Below are 19,333 nucleotides of genomic sequence, written 5' to 3' on the forward strand. Positions count from 1 at the left end.
GAGAAATTAAGTACGAGAAGTGAAATCAACCTGACCACTTGCAGGGTTGATGTTGCAGGAATATATCCAAGGGTTTGGCTAAAAAACAATGTCAATCCTAAGGAGGTAAAGCTATGGTATGAATTTGGGGCTTTAGCCTTAGTTTATACAACTTCACTGGGCTTCCAGGAAATATCACAGCTACCAAAATGGATTCAGGAAGCAATCCAAGAAACATGGGCAAATAATGATCATTTGTCCAGGGAAGATGTGCTCGAGTTATACTTTTTCAGTGCAGCTCCAGAACCAACAGGAAAAGGATCACACGAGCCCTTTCATTTCATCAAGCTAAGGAGACCTGACATGAATAATCAAAGATTTATCAAGGATCATATATCTGAAAAAATACCATTGGTGTCCACTTTTGGAGAAAATGAAATCTCAACCAGAAGGGCATGGGGTATTTGGGTTTGTCTCACCGAGATGGACAAGGTCAAGTTTCCGTTCAAATTTTATCAGAATTATGTGAACGGATCATTCCTGTTAAACACAATGACAGGAAAAACTACGGCTTTTGTGGAAGAACTCTTCGAAAAGAAGAGGAACTTTTTGTGGAACAACAAGCTACCGAGGAGTAAAGAAACTCGCCGGAAATTTTGTAATATGGATCATATCGGAAGATGGTCAGAGAATATCTGCCCAAAATGTCCAAACCAGAAGGAGCCAGAATTCGAAAAAATCTTCAGACCCCGAACGGATCGAAAAGATTTTTCCGAGACAAGCAAAGGTGGACAGGGACCACCAAAACCGCGTTTTCCCAGGGGCCCACTGCAAAAGCAAAAGATGCCCCGACAACAATAAAGAATGCATGTGAGGAGAATAAATCCAAAAGAAAAAGTCAAGCACGTGACTCCTCCACTAGTAAAAAATGTCATCGGGCATGTGACTATCCCACTAGCAAAAGATGTCATCAATAATGGCATAAAGAATTCAAGACAGCTGTAAGATTTTCTGAAGTTTCTCGGTGAAACGAGTGGAACTTCAGCTATAAATACAGGCATTTGAGGAAGCTGAAGACATCGATCATTCCCTTCAGTTTTCTTATGAAATAAAAATTGTTGTAATATTTCTCTTTCTAAGTTTGTATTAAGTTTTTGTTTTATGTATTTCAAGAACAAGGCTACTATGAGTAGCTAAACTAGTTATCTTCTCCTCTTCAAAGGAGGTTGATTTATGTAATAATATGTTGGCTGAATAAATTTCATAAGTTTCTTGTTCATCCATGCTCATATTTTATAATTAATTTTATATACCATATGCCTTAAGGTAGAAAACGAATTAAGGCTGTACTGGGTGTCGTTGAAGGAGCTTGTGCAGAAACCATCTGTTGCGACTGCGTGGTTAAGTGTGAGGAGCACTTCGTAAAACTCGGCAGGTATGACCCGACGACATTATGGTCAAAGAGGTATTTAAATTTTAATTAATCTTACGGAAGCATGATGGGCTTGTGCATAATTTCTTAAAAAAGGGTGAGAAAGGGTAAAATAGGCATTATTTAGTTTTAAAGACATATTCGGAAAACTTTTTAATAAATGAAGGATAATTTTGGGTAATGACAATGAAAAATGATATAATTGGGACGATGGTAAAACTAAGATGACATAATTAAGAATTATCCCCAATAGTATGTATAATGCTTCTCTAATTAATAAAACTAGCGACCGAGGCACACTCGCTGCGTGTGCGAGATGATTAAAGTTTAAAATATATTTTAATATGATACAATGACATTTTTATAATGAAAATATTGTGTGTGATATGTACTTACATTATTTTCATCGGTGTACTTGTCAATTTTTTTAGAACAATAATTATATTGAAATCAATATACCAATTCAACATCACTATGCAAACATAAAAAATCAATAAATGATTTAAATTGAATATCTACCATTATTTAAAAAATATTGGAAAAAAAATATTCATCTTCACCTTCACATTGCAACATTTTGTATCCCCTAATTTTCACTTATTTATAATAGCTAGACATAAAACTATTAAATGTATATCTCATAAACATGAGATATAATTATTTGAATAAATTTTTCAAAACTTGTCTTCTTATCTGCGACGCTCGTAAAACTGCAGGAATAACAATTATAAAATGAGAATTTATTCTATTGCATTGAAGTAATATTCAGTAAGAATAATATGTAATTTATGTAGTACCGTTTTTATGTCAATATCATTGGCAGGTCTAATTTTTTTCCTGTCAATATATAAATAAGGTTAAAAATGCAAGAGTATAATGCAATAATAATAAGTAAGGTTATTATTATTTTTTTCCTTTCAACTATAAGCGCATATGTACCTGAATAATTTTGTTTCTTCTATCTATCTTCGTTTTGTTATGCCTTTCTTTAAAATTAACGGGAACAAAAAATTGTAAAACTTAAATAGATTAAACACACTACATCTATAAAATCTTAAAGAGTATATGTTGTCATACCTTCGTTAGATCCCAGCCTTCAATCCAACCAATTCTCTTCATACTATAAAATAAATTTAAAAAATATAATCATAACTTTCTACGTTAAATAAAAAAAGATAGACTGTATAATAAACTTGCTTACGTATGTCTCTTAAGTTTTCAAAAAATTTTTGAAATCAAACGTACAAAGTCAATTATCTTCATTCCAATTGTGATTTTCCAGCCCAAACCAATAATCCGCGTCCTTGTAGGCTTTAAAATTATCAAAGTCAATGTTAGATGAAACTTATTTATAAAATTATACGTAATTAGAATTAAAATATCAATTACTTAAAATATACCATATGCAACATAGTATTCAACCGCAATACATTTTGTTGATATCTTGTAATAGCATCCACATGCATGAACTGAATCTTTCTTGTAGCGTCAGTGTTGAACTGCATCTTGAGTTTTATGATGTCGCCTGCTATTAAAAAAAAATGAGTTGTATAAATTAGTAAATAGATTTTTTTAACGATATTAGGAAAAAGAAATAATGATATCTCACATTCATGTTTTTCTCATCAATTTGATAGCAGTATGTCTCTGTACACAATGTTTTTGGTGTACACCCCTGATCGATTTTGTAACTTCCCATCTTTTACTAAATTTTTGTTGATCTTTGAGAAATTCCTCTAGACAGTGCGACATACATTTGACCATGACTAAACACATGATTACGCAGGAAAATACCAACATTTGGTATTGTTTGACCTTGTGCCTTGTTTATGGTAAGAGCAAAACTTAATCATACGGGGTATTGTCTGCGTGTCAGTTCAAATGGCAGTCCTGAATTTTCTTCACTTTTCATAGGCATTCGATGAAGAAAATATCGTGTTCCCTTGTGAGGACCTGTTATGATTTCTGCATCTATGAAGTTCCTCCCAAGATTGCGGCATATTAATCTTGTTCCATTGCAGAGTCCGAGTTCAGGTGTAACATTCCTTAAGAGCATAATTGGACATCCTACTTTCAATGTGATTTGATGAGGTGGCAAACCACTCGGACAAAGAGAATTCAAAAACTCTTCTTGGAAAAGATTGTTGTTATCATCTTCTACGGAGTCCCAAGATGTGTATACTTTTTCTTCGCCGGGAAAGTTGAAAATGAGAATTTCATTGATTTCATCAACATCTACATTTTTTGTAGTGATAATAGCTCTGTCAATCATGTAATTTGCATCATGTACATGGTCTGTCATATTTGGAAAAACAGAATCAATCAATTGCTGAATTGAATTTTCACTTTCCCTTGGTATGATCATTGAATTCGGCAACTTTATAAAATTACCACCCACAGTTTCCTCTAAACCATCACCAACACGTAAAAGAAATTGTGAGAACTCAATATCTTGGGCAGATCTCATATTTTGTTGTTTGTGTAATATCTTCACTGAATTCCAAAACGACGACCTTGAAATGCTGGAAGCAATTTGATCTCTCATTGATCCTCGTTTAAAAACTGGTAATACTTGCCAAAGTCACCACCAAAAATAATAGTCTTTCCTCCAAATGACAATTGGTTTTCCATTATATCTTGGAAAGTTTGACTGACAGCTTCAAAAGCATAACGATTTGCCATTGGAGCCTCATCTCATACCACAGTTGTTGCACGTCTTATTAACTCTGCAAGATCTGACTGCTTGTTGATCTTGCAAAGTGTTGATGCCGTCGGTCTTAGTGGTATTTGTTGGCGTGAATGTGCAGTCCTACCACCGGGTAACAATGTTGCAGCAATTCCAGAAGTTGCTATTGCAATTGCAATTCTAGTACAAAATCATAGTTTTCATTATTTTAGAGATATAAAAAAATTTTAAGTTGCGGAAAAAATAATTTGTTGAGTAAGTATAAGATGTTATCTTATTCTGGTAACATGTAGCATGTATGCGTAGTAGTTTAAGCATGTAACCCGGGTACCATCGTTGTTTCTGCTGTTTGTGTCCCAACCATACGTACCATATGGCAATAGGAGAGGATATTGCAGGGGATCATAATAACCAACGATATCTTGGATATTCATAAGATGGCCACCAATTCCTTGTATAATAATGTCACGACTACTCAAGTTGTACGGACATTCATTGTCAACGATAACAGCCGCAACCTGAGATGTTGTTGGTAAATTGTATTGACGTTGATTAGGTTGCTATTCCTTTATGATAAGCTTGCAGCTAGGTATGTCTTCACGTCTACCAATTTGCCGAAATACATGCACAAATGGATTATATAGATCTAGAATGTTTTGTATCTTTATGAGCAGCTCTCGTCTCAGTCCTTGGTTTTCTTCAAGTCTATTATCTATTTCATGATCTGTGTCTACAATCCACATCTGCATGTACCTCGGCCTAGAATTTTTTGTTGGTAGAAGACTTCCGATAGAGTGGTATATTGACCCATGAGCACGAAATGTATAAATTCCATTAGCCCCAGTTGCCAAAGATTCATCTATACTGACTCCCATCGATGTAAAAGAAAAAACATGATTATAAGCTCTGATATATTGCAAGAAATGCCTACTTTGTTCATTGTTCTCAGCATATAACTCTTGCAATTCAATTGGAGATTGTATAAGATCTAATTTGGTAGCCCATTTCTACAACATAGTTGAGATTTTTTACCATGGAACAACAAAGCTTGACAATATGGACAATGTGTTGGAGTGAACAAATGCCATTGACCACTATGTTGACTCTCATGGACATTTCTTGCCAAATTATGATATCAACGTGGGCGTGAACCTCGTCGGTTATTAACAATTATGTTGTTTTCACTATTTCTCGTTCATGTAGTTATATATAGTTGAATCAATTAAAATATACATACATGGTATGATGCAAATTATTTTTCAATATAAATATATGTACATCCAAGTATTTGACTTGATTTTACATATATAAATTTTCAATTTTGTATATATATATATATATATATATATATATAATGACCAGTAAAATAATTAAACGGGATGTAGAGTGATGATAAATAATTAATAATTTGTTTATTTTATTTTTTATGATTAGATTGATATTTAAATTGAAATTATGATTGCTAATTTGTCGTTGTTGGGAGTATTATTGTAATTTTTCATTTTATTACAAACATTCAATTTTACCCGTTTGGTTTTATTTTTAATAAATTAATTCATTATTTCAATTTATATAATAAAATATATTTAACTTGTTAAATAACTTCATTAAATATAAGAAAAATACACACATCAATTATTGAAAACTGGTTTTTATAATTATTTATTTATAGTTTTTTTTATATAGGTATGATATTTAATTCTATTTATTATATTAATTTTAATTATCATAAACGAATTTTATTTGATTTTTATATATATTGTAATTTATTATTCGACATAATTTAAAATTATTAATTAATTATAATAAATTTTAATAAATATTATCAGAAATTTTGTTAATTAATTTATTAATTTTAAAAATTTTATTTTAATGTTATATATAGTTAAATTTATTTTCAGATATAATTATAAATTATTAATTAAATTTAAATATAAAATATATATTATAAAATATATTATAAGTAAATTTAGATTATTGATTTATTATTTTTAAAAAATTAATTTAATCATTTAATATAAGAATATATGCCAAAAATTAATTATTATAAAAAAATAATCGTATTGTATTAAATATATATATTACATTTTATTTGTTTTATATATGCATTGAGTGTGGCTTGGGCGCCGTTAGTATCACAAATCATTTTGTAGTTTTAAAATTATGTAATCGTTAAGGATTAATTAATTTGATTTAATTAGAGTTTTATACACTTTCGATTTAGTGTGAGATATTAAAAAAAAAAAAAAGAATACGAAATCAAAATGAAAGTGGAAATAAGATATTGTTTAATTCAATTACACATATAATAATAAATTTTTAATTTTAAATTAAAAAAAAGCTGATATTGTCGATCAGAATATAAAACATATAACTTGCATCAATTATTTTTTTACATGTAGTGGAGTACCTTGATGATTGTTTAGTACAAGTCGCGGACAAGTGCTAGTATCTCCTTTTTCAAAATTTGTAGTCATTGTTTGATAAGGTATTGTCTGTATACGACAAGCTTGTACCACACCAATGTCTGACATTAAAAATGAATGCTAAATTATAATTAAAATTATTTTGTTTCATAAGGTATTATTCAATATTATTGTGTTTATAACATCATATATTATTTTGCATAAATGTAGATTTATTTTATAGATATTTAAATAAAAAATTAATTCAAGTGTTATATAACATCTTCATGCGAAGACCTTTCAATTCTGATGTGTGAGGAATCTGAATGAAATGGAGTTGTAGAATTTTCAGTCCTTCCCCGATAAGCTTTCCTTCGTCGAACTAAGTATGTAGTTCATGCATTAGACACCATTGAACGTTGTCTATGTCTTTATGATATTCTACCATGTGGTGATCATTGTTGAGAATTGTTTTGTTGACCTTTTGAATTAGATGTGTGTAGTTTAGGATAAATAATAATATAAAAAAAATAATATTAATATAGATAGATAAGAATATGTGATTAATTATTAAGATACATAAAATGTATAAATATGAATACATACGGTATACAACATATCATTCAAATTTGTAGTAACATCTAACATATTGAGATTTGAGTTATCTGAATATGTTAAGGATGCGCTTCGACTCATTCGCATTTAGTAGTTTGATCGACGTCGAGCTAGATGAGCTTCTCGTTGTTCTTGTGTCATTAGTTGTCTTTGTGCTCGTCTTCTTTCTGTATTTAATTGACTTCTTTTATTTGTCCGCGTAGGAGGAGAAGACATTGTTGCAGCTATAAATGGATTTTTAAATTAAACTGTGACAATAATTAAAAGATAATTTAATAAATAAAGGTCTCATAAATTACAGTTTCCATATGCATATATGAATGTGTAGAAAATATAATAAATGGAAAGTAAAAATTAAATTTAAAAAATTTATTAAAATATTTTAAATAAATAAAAATATTTGGTTGAAAATCCTAAATGATAAGCGATAGTTTGTAAATGCAATAACATTTATAAAATAAGGCAACCAAACTGATTAAAGTAAAGAAGTGAGATATTGTTTTCTTATGATTTTCACTCCTAATTGTGAAATTTGTATTACCGGGAGTCCGGGACATTTTTATTTATTTTTTTCTGTAATTTTGAAGTAATAATAATGCAATTGAAATTGAATAAATATTTTGTTTAAAATAGAGTATTTTTTTCATTTTCAATGAGTATATATCACAGAGAAAATTATCATTATAATAACCTCATGAATACAACAAATGGAAGAATTGATTTATTAAAATGTTATTGGATTGTATCATGATTGTCACTCATAGTTTTAAATTTTCAAATCCTAGTTGTAGATTGAGTATAAGCCTAAACTCATCAAAAAATAAAATTAATAATAACACTTTTTAAATTTTTGAAACTATCTAAACACAATTATATTTTAATATTAAATAGAATTCTCATATTTGAAATTTGGGTGAAAGCATAAAATAAAGAATAAAATAGTGTAAAAGCATGAAAAGAGAAATAAATTTCATTAATAACAACACCGTACTAAATTTTTGAAAAAATGAAAATGCTATTTTATTTTCAAATTTAATAAAATACTCAAATTTGAAATTTCTGACAACTATGTTATTTGAAATTGATTGATAGGAATAAATCTATTAATTTGTTATTGTCATAACATTTATTGGTTTAAATTAAAATTAGAGAACATAAAATCAAATTTTACAATCCACAAAGCTTCAGCGGAAAAATTGAATTAATAATAACTTACATATTTTTTGGAAAAATCAAAACACTATTTTATTTTTAAATTTAATTAAATACTCAAATTTAAAATTTGTAACCAATATGTTATTCGCAACACATAAATTGGAACAAACCTATTAATTTGTTTAAAACTTCAAATGTTTAAAATTTGAAAAATAAAATAGGAAAACATGTCTATTCGCAACACATGGACGGGAAAAAATATATTTTATTTTAAAATTTCAAAATATAATTCTCACTCTTAATTTTCAAAATAAAACACTATTTATTATTTAACGCGTCGAATCTCGTTTTACTCATAATCACGTTTTACTCATGATACGCAAGGAAAAAAATGGTTTCTTGAGGTCACAAAATCACAGATAATATTAGCCACGCATACACACTCAAGTTCACATATTAAATCCAACGAATTCAAGAAACTTTTCATAGCATATAGCATATACATCAAGCACACCAAATTGACAATAAAACAGAAAAAATCAATTGAAGTCAAAGTGTTGCTGCTCCTGGACCTCGTAACAAACTCTTGGTAGCACTATCCAAATATTGAATCAACCCTTTAATTTTCCAGCAAATGAAGATCACTAAAAAAATTTATAATATTTGAAATTGCACATAAAGATTTGAAATTAATGTGCGTAGTTTTCCAGGAATTATTTGAATAAAGAAACAAATTGGGGCGCAATTTAAAGGAAATAGTAAAAATTGCAACTTATCGAATTTGACGACGGGTAAATGGTGAAGCCAAAGAAAACAATTGTCTTCAGTTTTTTCCACACATACTAAGACGATTCCTGTTGAGTTGAGAAAAAATAATAGACATACAAACCCGTAAACATTGGAAGTAGTCGAAAAAAGGAACACGTTGGACGCAATGTAATACGAATAGTAGATTTAACATTTGAAAATGTAAGATGATTGTTTTGTGTTTTATTTTCCGAAAAAATTCTTTAGTGGTTGTAGTTCGATAACTAACATAAAAAGTGGGAGAAACAAAATTTAAAGGAGCAATTTATTTAAAACATGAAATGATTCAAATAAAAAAGAATGGTTACTTGTTAAGAAAAATATAATTGAGAATGAAATACATATTTGATTGAACTCAAAGTTTCTTACCCGATTTTCAATGTTCGAGAAGGATTCAATAAATAATGTATACAGATCCGAATATGAATCTTGGTTTTGGAATATGATCCAATAGAACAAATCAAAGAAGCGTAGTAATATAATTAAAGAAGAATATATAGATAAGAGAAAACATAAGGTTATATAAAATGTATATATTTGATATTTAAAATTTAAAATTCAAAACTAATGAGAGATAATTGCAAGAGATCCGAACAAATCTGGTCATATAAAATGTATATATTTTATATTTGAAGTTTAAAATTCAAAAGTAATGAGAGATAATGGCAAAATATCCAAACAAATCTGGTCAAAATATATAGTATAACAATCTGAAAAATAATAGCAATTTAAATTTAAAGAACTTGAAAGAATAAATTATAGATTGCTTCTATGAGTTTAAAATTAAACTGATTTAGAAGTAATCAAAATAGATTGTTCATATCTCTTATGATTCTCATTTTTTTTTTTTCAAAATTTATACTTGAAAAACATATAAAGAGATATATAGTGATTGAGAATAAAAACATATATTTTGGGCAGATAAATGAAAATTAGCAAGGACAAAACTCTTAAAAGTGTAGATGAGCTCTTGAAAACGTTCACTAAATAAAATAATTTGAATAACAGAATATTGATTGCACCCGTAAACCCAACAGAGCCAGCAACCCACCAGCAGAAGGCAATATTTTCGCCAATTTTCAAGTTGCAAGACACAAAATTGGACTAATCACCCATCTTCTTAAAACAGAAATTTGGCGTTCATAAGCAAAATTTCAAAAAAAAAAGAACCACCCAAGAAACAGAAAAGGCATAAAAGCGTGAAAAAGAATTAAAAGAAAAGAAAACCCACCTCACAAAGTCGCAGAAACGGAATCTTCTATTCTCTGTCATTAAACATGAAATGCACAATAGATGACAGTTCAATAAAAATAATTGTCAACAAAGAATAAAATAATTTGAATAACAAAATATAGATTGCACCCGTAAACCCAACAGGGCCAGCAACCCACCAGCAGAAGGCGATATTTTTGCCAATTTTCAAGTTGCAAGACACAAAATTGGACTAATCACCCATCTTCTTAAAACAGAAATTTTGCGTTCATAAGAAAAATTCCAGAAAAAAGAACCACCCAAGAATCAGAAAAGGCATAAAAGAGTGAAAAAAGGATTCAAAGAAAAGAAAACCCACCTCACAAAGTCGCGGAAACGGGATCAGACTCGGGTACCCAGCACAGATTCACAGCAAGAACTATAGCTGAGAAATTGGAAATGAAATATTTCTACTCGAAACGTAAATCGAAGGGCCACTTCCAGATTTTTTAATGAACGCCTATTTTTAAAAAAAATATTGAAACGTTTAAATTTGAACATCTAAAATCATTTAATACTGATGTTAAATTTCACAATATGTTCATGAAAACATAAAAAAAATGACTCTGAACATAATGTAAAAGTTTAATACTTTAATCTATCATATGTGAAATAGTAGATATTAATATCGAATGTCATCTGATTCATGCGTAAAGAAAGAGGGCTCTGTGATGAACCTGGAAGTTTGGGAAAAAATCACCAATGTTTGAGCGAAGCAGGAAATTAATGTTTCAAATTGTAACAGAAAGAACAACTGTGTAAACTTGTTGACATCTAGAACACCGAAATCAAACATTTATTTCGAATTCACACTATGTATTAAATTTTCAAAATTCAAATATGTAATTCAAATGCCTAAAATAAATCATTTGTAGTTGAAATAATCGCATAAATCGGACTAAAATTTAGGTGGGTGTATTCAATCCAGAGTTTTAATGACTTTTAGTGACTTTTTAAAATGATAGACTTTTGTGGAGTTGATGGATTTTTATTGACTTTTATAGAATCTCACGGATTTACAAACAGATTTTCATGGATTCTTTGTAGACTTTTGCAGAACTTTTATAGAGATTTGTAAACTTTTCATACAATTACATGAATTTGTATCTTAAATATATCTTTTTTTTCTTTGAAGTAATAATTGTTTGACATAAATAATAACTTTATGGAAAAATTACAAATTTAGTCATGTATGTTTGACACTTTGCGATTTTATTTTTCTATATTTTCACGTTTCAGTTTTAGTCATTCATGTTCTATTTTTGGCAATTTCGGTCCTTTTTATTCAAAAATGCTTACGTGGCACTGTACATGTCAGCTCCACATCAGCACTGAATTTGTGTCACGTCAGCGCCACGTCGGAAAATGATTAAAATTGCCGAAAAAATTAAGATAGCGGTTTGCGATTTTGGTCCTCTATGTTTTCACATTTAAGTTAGTCCTGCATGTTTTATTTTTGGCAATTTCGGTCCTTTTATTCAAAAATGCTTATGTGACACTGTACACGTCAGCTCACATCAGCATTGAATTGATGTCACGTAAAAAAAGACTAAAATTGTCAAAAAAAAAATAAAGATAACGGACTAAAATTAAAATATGAAAATATAAATGACTGAAATCGCAAAATGATAAACATACAGGAAAAAAAATAATTTTTCCTAAATTTATTTGAAATATTTTTTTAATTTATTGATAAAAATGGATTTCATTTATTTTAAATGTATATATATATATTATTGTAACAAAATTATAAACTAAAAACTTTGCGATTGTGTAAAATTATTTTTTAAAAAAAACATATGACAACTTATAAATTATTTTATCAATTATATCATAAAAATTTATTTGTTTTTTAATCATGTCTGTTATCCGCTATTCAAATATTTGAATTAAATCATATTATAATTTATTAAATCATATATTATTATCATTAAATATTATAATTATTGATATAAATCATATATTAAAAAGCACAAAATATTTGAAAAATTTTAAATTTTTAAATAATATTTTTTCTTTTGATTTTTGGAGAAGAACGAGAGACACATTGTGTAACGACCCACTGTATCAAGACAGGTCTTTTCAGCGTGCTTTTGTCCTCACTCACACGCACCCTGGAAAACTTCCCAGGGGGTCACCCATCCTATAATTGCCCCGAAAAAATACATATATAAGAGAGAGTGAGATAAAGAGGGGTGAGATAGTGAAAAGTGAGAAAATGTGAAAAAAAAAATATAAATGATGGGTTTTATAAGTTTAAGAAATCCATCCAAATCTTTGGGTTAGACCAAAGATATTTTTTTACAAAATATAGTTGTACCTTAAGCATTAATGTTTGTATGTCCATAATTTTCATGAAGTTATTAAAAGTTCATTGACATTTTGAATAACACTAGACTTTTATAGAGTTTTTAAAAGTCAAGGTTGAATACCACTTGACTTTTAAAACTCTAAAAAAGTTTATTTTGAATACCACAAAACTTCTATAGAGTTTATAAAAGTCATGATTGAATACCACTAGATTTTTAAAATCCATAAAAGTCATTAATTCTCCGGATTGAATACACCCCCCTTAAATCATACTCGAGCAGTCCCTACAACCCGAACCTTAGGCTGCTGATTCGAACTCAAAATATTTTCCAATCAACAACGGCGGCGGCAAGGTGGCAGCTGAAATTTCACAGTCACTATAACCGTGAGTTTTCTATAAAATTTTGATACCAAAACGAAGCTTAGGACATGAAGAACAAAACCCATCAATTAATTTTGAGTTTTTGGCAACTTACAGCGGTGAAATTCGACGTCGAAGCGGCGACGGGTTTCTGAATATCGCGATAAAACCGTGCGAAATTGGTATCAATAGATAGATCTCGTCGAGTGCTTTCCAACGATATATTTATTTTCGAGTTTCGGCGATCAGTGGAGGTCGAACGATGGCAAGAAGGAGTGGCAATGGTAAAAAAAAAAAAGAATATCGGGAGAGAAAACGGTGGGATGGGTAGAGTAGAATTGTAGAAATGGGGAGAAAAGACCGTGAAAGCGACTTGCTTTGCAACGTGGTGAGATTTGCTTTGCAAAGTGGTGAGAGTGGATAGATTAAAAAATAATAGAGACAGATGCTTGCAAAATTATCAAACGTGAAGAGTATGAGAGGGTAGAAATGGAATTTAATAAAATGGTATCCACAAAAACAGTTATTATAGCTATCTCAAGCATTATAAGATAATCATGAAGTTATTAAAAGTTCATTGACATTTTGAATAACACTAGACTTTTATAGAGTTTTTAAAAGTCAAGGTTGAATACCACTTGACTTTTAAAACTCTAAAAAAGTTTATTTTGAATACTACAAAACTTCTATAGAGTTTATAAAAGTCATGATTGAATACCACTAGATTTTTAAAATCCATAAAAGTCATTAATTCTCCGGATTGAATACACCCCCCTTAAATCATACTCGAGCAGTCCCTACAACCCGAACCTTAGGCTGCTGATTCGAACTCAAAATATTTTCCAATCAACAACGGCGACGGCAAGGCGGCAGCTGAAATTTCACAGTCACTATAACCGTGAGTTTTCTATAAAATTTTGATACCAAAACGAAGCTTAGGACATGAAGAACAAAACCCATCAATTAATTTTGAGTTTTTGGCAACTTACAGCGGTGAAATTCGACGTCGAAGCGGCGACGGGTTTCTGAATATCGCGATAAAACCGTGCGAAATTGGTATCAATAGATAGATCTCGTCGAGAGCTTTCCAACGATATATTTATTTTCGAGTTTCGGCGATCAGTGGAGGTCGAACGATGGCAAGAAGGAGCGGCAATGGTAAAAAAAAAAAGAATATCGGGAGAGAAAACGGTGGGATGGGTAGAGTAGAATTGTAGAAATGGGGAGAAAAGACCGTGAAAGCGACTTGCTTTGCAACGTGGTGAGATTTGCTTTGCAAAGTGGTGAGAGTGGATAGATTAAAAAATAATAGAGACAGATGCTTGCAAAATTATCAAACGTGAAGAGTATGAGAGGGTAGAAATGGAATTTAATAAAATGGTATCCACAAAAACAGTTATTATAGCTATCTCAAGCTTTATAAGATAATCATGAAGTTATTAAAAGTTCATTGACATTTTGAATAACACTAGACTTTTATAGAGTTTTTAAAAGTTAAGGTTGAATACCACTTGACTTTTAAAACTCTAAAAAAGTTTATTTTGAATACCACAAAACTTCTATAGAGTTTATAAAAGTCATGATTGAATACCACTAGATTTTTAAAATCCATAAAAGTCATTAATTCTCCGGATTGAATACACCCCCCTTAAATCATACTCGAGCAGTCCCTACAACCCGAACCTTAGGCTGCTGATTCGAACTCAAAATATTTTCCAATCAACAACGGCGGCGGCAAGGCGGCAGCTGAAATTTCACAGTCACTATAACCGTGAGTTTTCTATAAAATTTTGATACTAAAACGAAGCTTAGGACATGAAGAACAAAACCCATCAATTAATTTTGAGTTTTTGGCAACTTACAGCGGTGAAATTCGACGTCGAAGCGGCGACGGGTTTCTGAATATCGCGATAAAACCGTGCGAAATTGGTATCAAAAGATAGATCTCGTCGAGAGATTTCCAACGATATATTTATTTTCGAGTTTCGGCGATCAGTGGAGGTCGAACGATGGCAAGAAGGAGCGGCAATGGTAAAAAAAAAAAGAATATCGGGAGAGAAAATGGTGGGATGGGTAGAGTAGAATTGTAGAAATGGGGAGAAAAGACCGTGAAAGCGACTTGCTTTGCAACGTGGTGAGATTTGCTTTGCAAAGTGGTGAGAGTGGATAGATTAAAAAATAATAGAGACAAATGCTTGCAAAATTATCAAACGTGAAGAGTATGAGAGGGTAGAAATGGAATTTAATAAAATGATATCCACAAAAACAGTTATTATAGCTATCTCAAGCATTATAAGATAATAATAAAAATAATAATAATAATAATAATAAAGATAGTAAAGATAAATAATATATACGTGGGTTACTCGAAACAATATTTTCGAGAGAGTTTGAAAAATGACTTTGGTCAACAAATTTTTTTGATTTATAACATTTTTTCAAAAAAGATTTGCAAAATGACCATCAAATACAAAGAAAATGCAAAAACAAAACAATGGAAAAAATTGAGAAGGTTATATTTTCAAATATAAACGAAGGTTATTTAGTTAAATAAATCTCAAATTCTCCTTTTCTTGGGATTGAATCTTTCTCGAGCGTGTTTACTTCCTTCGGTTCGCCTCAATCTGATTCATTCTTCATTCTTCATTCTTCATTCTTCATTCTTCTTCTTTGATGTCAATTTTGTTTCACCAATCGATTGGTGTTTGATGTGAAAATTGGTCCCTCCAATTAATCAACTCTATCAAATCAGATCATCAATTCAATAATTCCACAATTAGTTTCTTCAGTTGTATGTTTCATGACCCGAGCATCGCCACCGCCTACCCTCGACGTTCACAGTTGCGATAGGCTTCACCGAGCTTTGGCCGAGTGCTACCGCCGGATCCCGGCGGGCCCATCTCGTCAGTCCGCGTGCCGTCACCTGAACCACTCACTTGCCGAATGCTTGGTGGCAATGGTCTGCCCCGAGGAGATCGAGGCCGTCCATTCTCTCTGCTCCAGCGGCGGAACCGCCCTCAAACGCCGCCAGTGCCAGAGAGCACAGCTCGAGCTCTCCACATGCTTGTCCGCTCATCAAACGCAACCGTAAAACTATCTGGCCATCGAGGTGAGAATTTTCTTTTTCAGATTTTGTAATGGATTACATTTGAGATAACATGCTAGATTCAAGAATGTAACTCATGCATCCTGGCTATCCACTTTTTACAGCTTAAAGCATATCCATGTACTAGAATTGGCACAAAACTCACACCTTTATTGTGTTGGAGTACAAGCATATGCTATTTTTTGTTACAAAAACTTCACCAATTTATTCAGCCACGCTTTTAAAGAATTTCTAGGAAGTAAAATCAAAGCAAAGGACATCTTTTTTCACAAAGACGATGGCATGCCTCATCGAATCGAAGCTTACAAACAGGCGAATTCTGCTTCAGTTAGGTAGTGTTTGGGAGTGCTTCTAGGAAGCACTAGAAGCTCTCCCAAACACTACCTAATTCATCCCCGCTTAGTGAGTATCTCCTCGCGTTTGTCTAAAGCTTCATATAATTTTGTCACTTCCTGCAAAACAGTGAGGAACAGCATTTTATGGGAGAGAACAGCTGGACAAATCCAGAATGAAGCAAGATTCATCTGGCCACAACAGGGGGAAGCAGATGTGGTAGGTAAAGGAGATCTCTGGATCATCATGCTTTGAGTAATTCACCTCATGTTTATAGACACTGTTGTTGATCCCTCGAATACCAAATCATCGATTTGGGCTTTCAAGTGTGGAGGGTAAAGGTCCAGCTCTGCATTTTCAGCTATGTCATTGAATTCTGTATTGAACATGTTTTGAGTTTTTTATCCCAAAGAATCTTGCACAATACAAATATGTGTCGCTCAAATCCTACATAATAACATTTCAATATAGCGGGAGGAATTAAAATTAGTAGCGCACACGGGAAAAGTGTATTTGTGCTCGCAAGTTCATACAAGTCTCTGGTACTTTTTGCCCCATTCAAAGGATCTTTTGTCTTTCCAAATCGGGGTTTCACCGACTGGCGGAGGAGTGAGTGTAAATAAGCGGTTTTATATGTGTATGGCGTGGACTTACATTGAATGTGATCGCCTTGTCGAGCCCTTTGATCTTTAGGCACACTAGGCACCTAGATCGCCTTGCGGAAAGTGGAAGGAGGAGTCCTCACAAATTGCACCAGTTGCAGACATCTCATTCGAACGGTGTTATGAGGATTGAACTACACTTCAAATCATTGGAGACGGAAACCATGTGGATTGAGGTAAGTACAGTTGATATATAGCATTGATATTGGTCATCAATTCATATATATTAACAAGTGCTACAAGAACTCTAATACAGTTTATAGCCAAATCGTCATGAAGCAAAAGCATGAGTGATGAACAGCCAGCGTCTCGTCTTGCAGTGGCCTCTCGAGTTTCAATTTAGAAACTCCTGAAGATCATCACTGGGTGGCAACATAACCCAATACAAAAACTAAAAGGTGACAACACAACCCAAAAAATGAGGGGAGCTAAATTTGACTCTCATTTTGCACTTGAACCTGTTGAAAGCGAATTATATGTGAGTAGAAACATTTTCATTCCGACTTTCAACATTCAGAAGCTAAAAAATATAAAGATTTATTGAAGAGTTAAAAGTGTTTATAACACTTTAATCATAATCACTTGTAAAAGAGAACCATGGAACCGTATACTTTTGCTCCTAATCAATACTAATTTAATAATAATGCTTGAGAAATTGTTGCTTTTTGTTACACAAAAATGTTACTTGCAATGCTCGCACAATAAGGATGCACAGGCCTCATTTAAGATTTTGAGGGTCTCAATCGAACTTAAAAAATTAGACCCTCGAAGAATAGAGCACCATTTTAAAAATAATAATAATAATAATAAACTATTGTGTTTGCATCAATAAAAGTTTGTCAAAACATATCAATTTAAAATATATATTTATATCATTTTCAGGTCATACACCTCAGTATTTTACTATTTTTATCGTTTTTATCTCAGTTATCTAGATCATAACACTCCAGAGAAACAAAACCCCTTGATTTATATATTACAAATCATCTTCAATAATATTAACACTATCTTTTTCATTCAGTTTGTTTACAATACAAGCTCGAAGGATCATTTTTTATTATAATTATCATTCGTAAAGAAATCGATGTTTTTTTTTCTATTTAACTATGAATTGATCTTAATTCTTTTGATATCTAGACAAATGTTTGTGTGTCATAGTAACTTTATAATAACCACAAAAAAATTATATAATATTTTTCTATATATTATAACAACAAATTATATAGATTTGGAATTTGATAAAAAAAAAATAAAATCAAATTGATATGTGGATGTGTATATTTCAGTTGCATAATTTTAGCATTCGTTTCACCGAATTCTAAACCATATCCTAAACAAAATATAAATTCTTTTTTAAAAAAAAACAGCAGATTGCGCATCAATGGAAAAAGAATGTGCTGATTTTTTGTGGGGACTGGAGAATGAAAGAGGAGGATGCACCGGAAAACATGGGATTTTCTTTGTAAGCCGAAATGTCTTGGTGGGTTGGGTTTCAGAAAACATGAGATATTCAATAAAGCCTTACTGGTGAAACAAATGTGGCGCATTATTCAAAAGCCGACTTCTTTAGTGGCGAGAGTCTTAAAAGCTCAATTCTTTAAGCACATGGATGTCATGCATGCGCCCCTCGGAAGCAATCCTTCATTTATATGACAATCTCTAATTGGGAGTAAGGCCTTTTGGAGGAGGGACTTGGTTGGCATGTTGGTGATGGTAAATCTCTTGATATCTTCCAGGATAGGCGGATTCCGACATTGCGTGCTAAGATCACACCGGATACTAGTTGGCACAAAGGTAAGCTCGCTGATCATTAATTCCCAGTGAAATGAGCCTTTGATTCGGAATGTTTGCAGGCCTCACATCGTGCAGAAAATTACCTCTATTCCATTATCAAGTGCTTATTCTGAAAATAAACAGTTCTGAAAATTTGATTCGAAGGGCCAGTATTCTGTGAGGAGTGGCTACCGTATTGGTACTGGTATGGAAGATCCGCCCCAAAAATGGTGGCGGTTTATCTGGTCACTCTCTATACCTTCGAAGATTCGTATGTTTTGGTGGCGAGTGTTTCATAACATCCTTCCCACTGGGGTTAATCTTGCCTCCCACCGCGTACCGGCCTCTGATCGATGCCCACTCTGCTACAACTCAGAGGACACAAACTTGTCATGCATTACTCTTCTGCCCGACGTTGAAAGATTTTAGAAACATAACGATGTATGGAGATATCTTAA

At 31.7% G+C, this 19,333-nt stretch overlaps 2 protein-coding genes and 1 long non-coding RNA gene across 6 annotated transcripts; 1 reads left to right on the top strand and 2 right to left on the bottom strand.

The window, feature by feature from the left end:
* Nucleotides 1-3,260: 3,260 nt before the first annotated feature.
* On the bottom strand, nucleotides 3,261-3,956 carry LOC140871133 (uncharacterized). The gene has a single exon (XM_073273575.1). It carries the CDS (start codon nucleotides 3,954-3,956, stop codon nucleotides 3,261-3,263), a length of 696 nt encoding a protein of 231 aa, XP_073129676.1.
* Nucleotides 3,957-8,429: 4,473 nt separating this feature from the next.
* LOC140871124 (uncharacterized) lies at nucleotides 8,430-15,130 on the bottom strand. 2 transcript variants are annotated; one of them, XR_012147611.1, is made up of 3 exons: nucleotides 14,864-15,130; nucleotides 14,685-14,747; nucleotides 8,430-10,790 (listed from the first exon to the last, which is right to left on the bottom strand). It is a non-coding gene; the product is annotated as an uncharacterized lncRNA (long non-coding RNA). The 2 variants fall into 2 exon arrangements; XR_012147610.1 differs by lacking the exons at nucleotides 14,685-14,747; nucleotides 14,864-15,130 and adding exons at nucleotides 12,938-13,000; nucleotides 13,117-13,614.
* Nucleotides 15,131-15,600: 470 nt separating this feature from the next.
* Nucleotides 15,601-16,929, top strand: LOC140871122 (uncharacterized). 3 transcript variants are annotated; one of them, XM_073273565.1, is made up of 2 exons: nucleotides 15,601-16,110; nucleotides 16,571-16,929. In XM_073273565.1, exon 1 carries the CDS (start codon nucleotides 15,802-15,804, stop codon nucleotides 16,090-16,092), a length of 291 nt encoding a protein of 96 aa, XP_073129666.1. In that variant the 5' UTR covers nucleotides 15,601-15,801; the 3' UTR covers nucleotides 16,093-16,110; nucleotides 16,571-16,929. The 3 variants fall into 3 exon arrangements, with proteins under 3 accessions (XP_073129666.1, XP_073129667.1, XP_073129668.1); XM_073273566.1 differs by lacking the exon at nucleotides 16,571-16,929 and adding an exon at nucleotides 16,334-16,562; XM_073273567.1 differs by lacking the exon at nucleotides 16,571-16,929 and adding an exon at nucleotides 16,343-16,562.
* The last annotated feature ends 2,404 nt before the right edge of the window (nucleotides 16,930-19,333 follow it).

The sequence above is a fragment of the Henckelia pumila genome, unplaced genomic scaffold (genome assembly GCF_033568475.1).
Source record: "Henckelia pumila isolate YLH828 unplaced genomic scaffold, ASM3356847v2 CTG_391:::fragment_3, whole genome shotgun sequence".
Classification (NCBI taxonomy): domain Eukaryota; kingdom Viridiplantae; phylum Streptophyta; class Magnoliopsida; order Lamiales; family Gesneriaceae; genus Henckelia; species Henckelia pumila.

Bases quoted from the DNA above. Each gene is read 5' to 3' on its own strand.
- LOC140871122 (XM_073273565.1), top strand. From the start codon at position 15,802: ATGACCCGAGCATCGCCACCGCCTACCCTCGACGTTCACAGTTGCGAT.
- LOC140871133 (XM_073273575.1), bottom strand. From the start codon at position 3,956: ATGAGAGATCAAATTGCTTCCAGCATTTCAAGGTCGTCGTTTTGGAAT.